We start from the raw sequence: 10,961 nt of genomic DNA on the forward strand, positions 1-10,961 counted from the left end.
GTGAACCCTAGGTTTGCATCCCGAAAAAGCAAAAAAAGCCTAAAATCTAGGGATTTAGCTTTTCTAGGTCAAAACTTGGATTTTTGGAGATCTGGTCGGGGCAGGTCAATGGTGGTAGTGCAGACCCTGAGTACCCATTCTGAAAAAGTCAAAGGCGGACATCCCTAAAAAAATAGGGAAAACTTTCTAAAAATAGACATACCGGGGATTGGGCCAAAAATGCCAAAAACGAAACTTCCTAAAAAATAGGAAAAAGCAAAAAAGCAAACTTTCTAAAAATAGAAAGTTGTCCAAATTGATCCAAATCGATTGTGATCTTCGTTCTTTGGCGTCCCTAAACACTTTGAAGGTGTTTGTACTCTGGAATCACATGGTTTGCAAAAATTAACTTTCCAGAGTCTGGGCTTGAACTGTTCGAAACTGAGTAAGGTTTGGTAGAATTGAAGCGAAAGGTCACGGGTGCTAACAAAAACCCTAGAAAGCAAGAAAAGAGAGGGTCCCCATTTGCAATGGGGCGATGTGTGAAAAAGGTCACAACAGGTTAGTTTTTGGTTTCACATAAAAGGAATAGGTGTTGCAGCTGACCAAGGTCAGTGTTGGATGGGTGTTCAAGCATCAAGTAGTGGTTGTTTCTTATTTTCAGTTTGCACTTATGGTTGGCATAGCAAATTAATTTTCAGTGACACCATTAGGATGGAGTGCAAGGTGTTGACAATTAGGAAGTTAATATTAACCTTTTTGAGTTTTTCCCTATGGTGTCACAGATTTGTGATTATGGAGAGCAATTTGCCAAGGAGTCAACCGAGATTTTGTGGTGTTTGGTTGCTCTTCTTTCAAGAGGATTTCTAGAGACCAGTTGTGCAATAGCCCAATAGTATAGTGTTCTAAGTAGATGGAGCTACAAATCTCCTAGACTTATTTGGGATTTGTTGTGACATTTTCACACATCACCCCATTGCAAATGGGGACTTCCTTTTGACTTTTCTTTTTAAGTTAGGGTTTTGTCTTCGATCTCTCGCCTTAGCAAATGAGTCAAGTTTTGTGAGATTTGGAGGAGTCATCAAAGTCAAAAAGTGAAGGAATGGTCGAAAGAATGTTTTAATGCTACAGATGGGACGAAGGAGTAAAATCACAATTTCTCGGCGTCAATTCTAACAACTTGCTTTTTTTAAGGGAATTTGTTTTTGGCATTTTTGGGCCAATCCAAGGGAGACTACTTTCTCGGCTTGCTTTTTTCTAAAAATAGAAAGTTGCTTTTTGCTTTTTTGGATTGTTTCAAATTCAAGAGAATTGTCAAGTCAGAAGAATTCATCTAAAATGCACCAATTGTGAAATAATTTTCGAAACCAGAAGATGCAATCCTGAAAAGCTAAGTTGAAGATCACTAGGAAGAGGGTTCATTGTTCAAATCATGAAGAATGCTCATCCATGGAAGAAATTTCTTTCCCAAGGCCAAGTTTGCTCTTTTCTAAGCAAAGTTCCTCATCTAGACATGAAGTCCACCTTGGGAAGCATCACAATTTCCAGTGACACCTTGAAGTCCAACCTTGCCATGGTGAAACCTTCCCTGAGAGCATGGCAAGTCCACCCTAGGTGATGTAAAATCTTACTTGAGAGCACCTCAAGTCCACCATAGGCAGATGGAAATGTTCCTCAAGGCATGATGAATTCCGCCATGGCATCATCAAATTCTTCCTTGTGCTTGTGTAAAGTCCGCCCAAGAAAGGGGAGTGGAAAGTGATAGAATGTTTGAGAAAGGTTGAAACCAAGAAGGGAGAAAGAGGTGAATAAAGCAAAAAAGAATTGGAAAGAAGAAAAAGGCTTCTAGAAGGAAGCAAAATAGGGAATTGCCAATAAGAATTAAAGCACAAAAACAATAAAACACAAGGAAGTTCGATTCAAGGCCTAAAATATGACTATAATTATTGCCTTTAAAATATTCATTAAAACAATAAAACAAGGCAAGGGTAAATTCGAGTTTCCTATAAGACATCAACCTTGGCAATTCACTATTTACAATTTCCTTTCATTCTTATGAAGTTCGAACTTTTCAAGTCATCGGTTAGGCAATTTTGAAGTGTAATTGCAAGTTCACAGCAAGTTCTAAGGAAGAATTCAGGCATCTAAAGACAAATCAAAATCTTTTCTTCGAGAATTTCTCCAATTCTTGCAGGTTTGAAGCATTTTCAAGGAAAAACTCTCAGATTTTGGACTTCAAAATTCCTTCTTTTATTCAAAATTCTGATTATCAGACCTGTGCACAGGTTTTCTACATCAAATTTTTGAATTTCATCGGAAGAGCAGGGTTTCTTTTTTTATGTTTTTTTTAATTTCAGAGGCAGAAATTCTTAAAATCAGACTTTGTGTTACAATTGTCAGGATTTCCCAAGTCTGATTTTAGTCTCTAGAATCTCTTTCCAAATCTGATCAGACTAAATTTCATAATTTCAAAAAAAATTTGAGTCTGATTTTGATTTCCAGAATCTTTTCCTAATCTGATTTTCATCTCTAAAAGTTCAAATCAGACTAAATTTCATGATTTCAAAAAAATTCTTAGTCTGGTTTTAAATTTCCAGAATATTCCGAAGTCTGATTTGCAATTCGAAGTTCACTATCCAACATAAATTTCATGAATTCCAAGTTGCTCTAATGCTGATTTTCGTTTTTCAGACTGTACTTAGTCTGATTTTGGGTCTGATATTCAAAAACTTAATCAGAAAATGAAAGTTATCTTTCGAAATTTGTCATATAACATCATGCCTATTTCCATAACTTCGGAATTTTTTCATATTTTTCAGATAGGTGGATGTCAGCTCAGGGAAGAGATTTCCAGAAAAAGTACAAATGAAGTCCAACACAAAGGAACTAGTTGGAAAGATGATTTCACAATGCATGGAAGGACAACATTCACGCTTCAAGGTGGAACCCAACAATGAAAGGAATAAAGAAGGACTTACACTTCATCAAGACATTCGAGAAGATTAAGTTAAGCAAGGATGAAAGGCTTTACATCCACCTTGGATTTCTTTTGGAAAACCAAAATCAAATTAAAAGATTCCACATCAAGCAATTGGAACAACTTGATTATCCAAAAGATATTGCCTAAGGTATCAACACTTTTTCATGATGGAGAATCAATTCTGCAAGGCAACCTGAGGTGGCATCCTAGTAATCAATCAACCAATCCAAGGGTTCCAAGTCAGACATGTCCAAGTGCAATGAACTAGACTCAACAAGTGGAAGCTATTTTCCCATTGGTTATCCTAAGTGTTGTAATTTTCTCATTGGCCAGAAGGAGTTTTTTTTTGCGATTAACCCTAATTAGGGTTTTATCTGTTAATCTTGGCCGTTTATCTTGGATCAATCTGAGTCGTTGCTTTGTAATGGGGTGCCTATATAAACCCCCCTCCTCTCATTTGTAAAGGGGGAGTTTTCTGAGAAATTGTTGTAGTGATACTTCTTGAGTGCAAAAACATATTCATTGTTCAATTGTTGGTGAATCTTGTCTACTTTTGCAAGTTAGCATGGTTTCTTGACTCTTCATAGAATAGAGTTCATTTTCAATTTGTTAGATTGAATGAAGGATTTGATAGAATTGCTCAATGTGGAAAATGTGTTCATACTTTTGATAATTGGATGATTTTCGGTTATCGTGTAAAGTTAGCATGAACCAATAAATGAAATATGAAAACTTCTATTGCTTTATTCATTGTTCAAGATGTTGGTGAATATGAGCAATATGAAAATCTTTTGATTTCCTTAGAAGATTGCACCATTCTTGTGTAGTTGTTGAATTTGGCGAAGCAAGAATTGGTTTTAATTCCACTTTCGCAATTTTCGTCTCCCAAGCTCATAGGATCAACTTAGAATTAGAAGTAGCTTCCTAAACCCTCATCCTTTTACCCTTTTTTCCAAGTAGAAGTAGGATTGAAAGGAACTCATAAAAAATTATTCCAAAAAAGAAGAAAGTTATAAGTGCCGGCAGTCAATAGAATCCTTTGATTTATTCACTCCTCGAACAATTTTGTAAGTCCCCCTTGAGATTACCAACATATCACAAGGAACCAACCGAGACTATCCACATGAATCTAGAACCTTGAAGTCGTCTTTGTGATCACACACTCCATCTGTTTAGCACATAAAAAATTTTGATCAAGAGAGAATAGGATATCTTTGGGAATTTTATTCTGAGCTGCGCATGCATAAAAAACACACCAATAGAATTGGATCCTGGAGTCTCATTGAGTTTTAATCGGGACCAATGAATTTATGAGCTTGCATTGCTTGAGGACAAGTAATCTTTGGAGAGGAAGGAGTGTAATGTCCCAATTTCTACACCATCTTGTTTTGCAAGCGTTGGCCAATTTTCAATGTTTTCCTTAGGTTCCCAGTTGTGCAAGAAGTGTTCCAATGTTTGTGGAGAGCCTAGGTTATAGTTAGATTGGAATGCAAGGTGTTGACAATTAGGAAGTTAGCATTAACTTTCTCGAGTTTTTCCTATGGTGTCAAGGATTTGTGAATATAGAGAGAAATTTGCCAAGTTGGTCGAGATTTTGCAGTGTTTGGTTGCTCTTCTTACAAGAGGATTTCAAGAGACCACTTGTGCGGGAGCCCAACAGTACAATATTCTAAGTAGATGGAGCTACAAATCTAGACTTATTTGGGATCTTGAAATCTCATTGAGTTTTAATCAGAACCAATCAATTTATGAGTTGGCATTGCTTGAGGACAAGCAATCTTTGGAGAGGGAGGAGTGTAATGTTCCCATTTCTTTGCCACCCTGTTTTGCAAGCGTTGGCCAATTTTCAGCATTTTCCTTAGTTTCCCAGTTGTGCAGGAAGTATTCCAATGTTTTTGGAAAGCTCGGGTTATAGTTTCTTGGCTTCCAACAATAGTTTGGGTGTTAGCGTCATGCCCCCGCCTAAGAAGCAATATAAAACTTATTCTAATCAACAAGAAAATTTGTCTTATTTATAAGACATCACAAATTTTCAGAAGGCAGCGATCCTTTGGAACAAAGGGCGGCAGGTTAACTAATGCAGCAATTTAAATAAACATACAATGCAGCCATAACTGACATCCGAACCTAGACCGACTAATATTAAAACTAGAAAAATAATAACAATGGTTATTAGAAGAGGGCTGACTAAGCCCAAGGGAACAAACAATTATTGGCAAATTATAATATCATGCAATGACCAACCAGGCTAAGGAATTAAGTAAATGGTTATTAGAAGAGGGCTGACTAAGCCCAAGGGAATAAACAATTATTGGCAAATTATAATATCATGCAATGACCAACCAGGCTAAGGAATTAAGTAATATTCAAATAATAAACTCTTCAAGGCCAACTGGGTACTATTTAGGGCTGAGAGTAGTTGGACGAGACACCTCCTTTTAAAGAAGACTCTTGAGGGATGTAAGAGGAGAGTCTCCCATCAGAGAAGGAGCATCGAATTGGAGAAAGAAAAAAGAGAAAGGAGAGTAGATTGATCAAGCAACAACACCTATAAGAGTAGACCGACTGCTAGCACATATATAAGCAATTAGATCAGTATATAATTGTTTATTGCACGCTGTAGCATTACTGTTCAACTGTGGTGTGCATAAATATGTGTGTGTTATGTGTGTTTGATATATGGGCTATAATATGTGTGTAATAATGTATATGATCAATAATCCTTAATAAATTGATGTAGGCAATTATGTGGAATGACTAGATTTCCAATTTGTCTGTCAATTTACTGCAACCAACCATGAGGTTAGGAAAGGAGTACAAGGAAGGAGAAACTGTTATGAGGTCCTCTTCTAAGCACGCCACCTCATGGTGGTGATAGATAGTCCCATGAGGCCAAGGGGGTTCAAGGAGTGCCCCACCCTTGGGCTTAGAAGTGAAGGACACTCCGGACACCCCATTGTGATTTCCCCACCAACCTCAACAATGGTTGATTATGGGAATGGATTCAAAGGGATCTCAATCATAGATGGTGAATAAGGTGGCACGAGTATGGAGAGAAGATACAAGTGTCCTCACTAAGTACACCACCTCGTGAAGGATGGTTTATCCACTCTTGGGCCTAGGGTAGAGAGTTGCTTTGGGAACACTATCGTGTTCCCTTATATAGGTCGTTATGGTTTAACTTGCATAATAAATTATAGATATTACATGATTAAGATGATTATGAATATACGTTCTCTAACCCTAGTAGTAATAATTGATGCGATGTATTGAACTTTTTGATGATTGCCTAACATGATTGCAAGATCTCAACCAAGATCTATCTTGTTCAACAATTTAAATTGATAAATGATATCTCTGATTCTATTTCATTCCTTCCTTTGCTTGGAATTGTGATTTTACGACAAAAATTGGGGCATTTACAAAAGGGGACATTATAGTTAATTGATGACAACACTCTCTGTAGTGTTCTGGGTTTTCTTGGGTTTGTTCTCCCCGGTCCTCGAAGAAAATTGTTAGAACCAATCTCTCTAGGTTTTTCTAGGTTTATTCTCTTTGGTTCTTGGAGAACACCAATATTTATAGTAAGTGCTTGCATGGAACCAATCTTTTTGGGTTTACTAGGTTTACTCTCTGATTCTTGGAGAACACTTCTATTTATAGTAGGTGCTCATGTGGGCATCAATTATCGTTTTTCATCTTCAGTTATGTTTTAGCATGATCGGATTTCTATCTTTGATGTCTTGGAGAGTTCCATAGGGTGATGGAAATTATTTTAGTATTTTCACTTAAGTGTTTGAAAAATGACTTTTTAGTTTTTAACTTGTCTTAAATATTTCATAAAGTTATGTCTCTGTTGTGACCTTTTCACACATCGCCCCATTGCAAACGGGGACCCCCCTCTTTTTGCTTTTCGCACATTGTTAGTTTAGGGTTTTGGCAGTCAGGTGGCAATTTTGAGCTTTTAGCACCCGAGTCTCATTTTTGAAGTGATCGTGCTTGGAGGTTTCCAAGGTGCGGGTTAGTGTTTTCAAATTTTGAATTTTGAAGTCAACAGGATTAAATGTTTAAAAATGCCAAATTGGCAAGGTGATCCTAGATTTTGCTTTAAGTTTGAGGTTGCAACAAGTTTAAAATTTGAGTGTAAATATGTCTAAGTGTTGCAAATTGGTGTTATTTTCTGCCAAGAGCATCAAAGAGGTCCTTTAGGAGTCATTTTTCCACTCCTAGGAGGTGAATTAGGTCAAATTTGCACAAAGTCCTGATGGACTCCTATTTTCCCCCACTCAAATCCAGTTAAAATGATAAAAGTCTTGATGCGAAATGATGAAATTTAACAAGTATGGGCTTTTATGGTGTGAAAAACACCATGTCCCGATGGGAAACGTTTCTCCCCCATAAATTAAGGCATAAAACACCATTGTCCTGATGGGAAGTATTTTTCCACCAAGTTTTGAAGGTGAATTGGACTCTGTCTCGATGGAGGGTGTTTTTCCACCAAGTTGCAAGTGTTTTTGGGGAAAATCCCAATGCATATGGATTCTTCACTGCAATTGTCCCAACGGAGGTCGTTTTTCCACCAGCCCTTAGTGAGCAAAATGAACGAGGAAAAGTTGTCCAAATGGACCACATTTTTCCACCAAACGTGAAAATGACTAAGTTAAGTGCATTCGTTTGTCCAGATGAGGTTCAAATCCCCACTAGAGAAAGAAATGAGCGAGATGGAGTTAAGTGTGAGCAAGATTATGTTGTCCCAATGAGGTGCATTTTTCCACTGGGATGAATTGATGAGTTTTAATGATATTTTATTGTTCAAATGGAGTTTAAATTTCCCATTTACTACATAAAAGGAAAAAGATAGCGTAGAATTGTCCAAAATGGGAAAATTAAATTCAGCAATTTTAAAAGCATGCAACCATATTCAGATTCCCAGGACACATTTTAATTAAAATTACCAAATTAACTAAAAAATGCATACAGATTGTGAGTAGTAAATGACTTGCTCTTATATAAGGTAAAGGTTATATTTGAAGGTCACCTTCAAGCGAGATGCCAATTTGATGTATAAGAGCACTTTGTGGGCAATTATTTTTCCAAAAAAAGAATTAAAAAGCTCAAAATAGTTCTTAACTTCTTGTTATTTCATTGAGGAGAGTTCTGCAAGTAGACTCGAACAGTCAGAATTGAAAACAAATGCTATCCAGACACATATATTATGTTTAACAGTGAAAATATAAAAATCTTTAATTGTTTTTCCATATATCATTTATCCTGTTTAACTGTGTGTAAAACCCTAACCCACTCATAATTTAAATCCACAGCTCCTATATGGATTCCGGAAAACTTCACCATCAAGCCCACTCCAGTAGATAATAGAGCCCACATACCAAAAATTTTCCCAAATTAACAAACAAAAAAATGTGAAAAACTTTCAACTGGTGAAAAAGCTTGCTTTCATAGAAGATTCCCAGGGTCAAGTCCCAGAAAACGTGATAAAAGAATTTATCAGATTTTAAAGAAAGATGGAACCAGGCATGCTTTTGCAGCGTTGTCCTGTGTACATACCCCCACAACACAAACAAATTTACCAAATAAAATACAAAAATTGTGGACTAGCTAATTATAGCGCTTTAATAGTCTGCACTCTGCAGTCCGACCGACTGCTGTATAAGGAATGCTCAAACGTTGAAGTCAGTTAAAACAACTCAGCTTTGGCAGCATAGTACATTGTCCGGGACATGTCTTAACTCTTAAGTGTACACTTGGGTTAATTGACACACATTAAGTGTTAAGTTGAGTTACCCAATCAAAAGACCAGGTGCAAGGTCCATGTCGATTTCAGGGATAGAGTTCATGACTAATTTTATCCTTCAGAAAAATTTAGCAGACGGTATCCACATTAGTCTAATTAGACTACTCACTTGTAAAGCGCCCGTAATTTACCTCATCACCCACTTTACATTTGTCAACATTTTGCCCACAGCTTCAGTTACCCCTAAACATTCCAGTCCAGGATAAGGAGGCACCCCATTAGGCACAGGGTACCTGCACCCGCACCGAGCCCCCCTCCCCCCCTCCGGACTTTGCAGGATATCTTCATGGCCCAAGTTTACAAATCTTATGAATGTGATCAAAGATTAGCTCACACCACCTTAATGACAGCCCATGTCCTCACCCACGATTACTACATGAAAGGAAAAAGATAAAATAGAAATTGTCAAAAATGGGAGAAGTCTAAATAGCAATTAAATTCAGCATACTCAAAAACTTGGACTGAATTAATACCCTAGTTATGGCATCTAAAGCCCACTTTGTGAGTAATTACTATTCCAAAAAAAAGCTCACAATAGTTCTTAGTGTCTTTTTATTTCATTTAAGAGAGTTCTGCAAGTAGACTTGAACAGTCAGATTTGAAAACACTACATAATCTTATGCAGCCACATATATTGTGTTTAACTGTGAATCTAAAAACATTTCATGGCTTTTCCATTTACCATATATCCTGTTTAACTGTGTGTGAAAACCCTAACCCACTGCTAATTTAAATCCGCACTCTTATTTGAATTACACAAAACTTCACTATCAGGCCCACTCAAGCAGTAGATAACAGAGCAAAGTGTTCAATCCCAGGTCACATAGTAAGGAATTTCCCAAGTTAACAAACAAAAAATATGCAAACTTTTAACTGGTGAACATGTGCTATTATAGTAGATCCCCATGGTCAAGTCCCAAAAAACGTGTTAAAAGAATTTTACCAAATAAAAAATAAAAACTGTAGATTGGCTAATGATAGCGCTTTAATAGTCTGCAGCCAGACCGACTGCTGTGTAAGGGATGCTCAAGCGCTAAATCGGTTATAATATCTCAGCTTTGGTATCATAGCTCGTTGACCAGGACATGTTAAATTAGGTTAATTCGCACATATTAAGTGTTAAATTGAGTTATCGATTCAAAAAGCCAGATGCAAGCTCCATTCGGATTTGAGGACAAAGTTCACGTCTAATTTTAATCATAAGAAAATACTAACAAATGATATTCATATTATTCTAATTAAACTACTGGCAAGTAAAGCACCCAAATTTCACCTGATCACCTACTTTCCATTTGTCAACATTTTTGCCCACCGCTTCAATTACCCCTGAACATTCCAGTCCAGGATAAGGAGGCACGCCATTAGGCAGAGGGTACATGCCCTGTCTTTGCAGAGTATCTGTCCTATTCAGCGCTGTTGCACATATTTTTATCAGCACTTCTTCATCATTAAGCTGAGGATCGTCGACTTCTTGAACTTGCATGACATCTGGACCGCCTGGAGTTGTTATCACCACTGCCTTCATTTTGAATGCTTTCTGTGAATGTTTTGCTCTCAGATGTGGTAATTCGAGCTGTTTGATGGGAGTATGAAGATCATGAGCAGCAGTGGAAGGGCTACATGGGACGATGTTATGCAATTATATACCCACGCCGGTTCCCATTGGTTCCCATTTAGGTAGCACTAGGCAGAATGTCGCAATACCACCGTATAGTGACACGTCATATTATTAGCATCTGTTATGGAAATATTATTTTCATCAGAATTAATAGTTCCTGCTAAAGCATTAGTTCCGATATGATTTTTATTCAATTTTATTTTTCTATTAGTTTAATCAATCATTTTAAAGAATTACATAAGCTATATATAAATTTTATTTAAAATGATTGTAAAAATGTATTTTTAAATTTTTATTGTTCTATACAATTGTAAAATTATTATTTTTTTTAAAATACACAATTTATTTTTTCCTCCTCCATATTGATACAATTTAGCAACTTAACTGTACCTTCCAAAGCTGTCGAGCAAGCCAATCTCAGTACGACATCTCGCATTACTCTCAATTTATTGGGACTCATGGGGTAGAGCGATCCAATTAATATCAGATGACCAATTTCTTTTATGAAATTAAACATTTTTATCAAGGTGTCGACTAATCGTCGAAAATCACACTCCTCTAAAGTATCAAAT

At 36.8% G+C, this 10,961-nt stretch overlaps 1 protein-coding gene across 2 annotated transcripts in view; it reads right to left on the reverse strand.

Annotated features, from left to right (window-relative positions):
• LOC131050207 (uncharacterized) overlaps positions 1–10,405 on the reverse strand; it is a 33,781-nt gene extending 23,376 nt beyond the window's left edge. The window contains exon 1 of one of the 2 annotated variants that reach the window (XM_057984389.2): positions 10,057–10,405. In XM_057984389.2, the coding sequence (XP_057840372.2) occupies positions 10,057–10,296 (240 nt within the window). In that variant the 5' untranslated portion in view covers positions 10,297–10,405. Of the gene's footprint in view, positions 1–10,044 lie in introns of both variants that reach the window. The other variant, XM_057984388.2, reaches the window with a different exon arrangement.
• Positions 10,406–10,961: the final 556 nt, after the last annotated feature.

The sequence above is a fragment of the Cryptomeria japonica genome, chromosome 7 (genome assembly GCF_030272615.1).
Source record: "Cryptomeria japonica chromosome 7, Sugi_1.0, whole genome shotgun sequence".
NCBI classification, from domain to species: domain Eukaryota; kingdom Viridiplantae; phylum Streptophyta; class Pinopsida; order Cupressales; family Cupressaceae; genus Cryptomeria; species Cryptomeria japonica.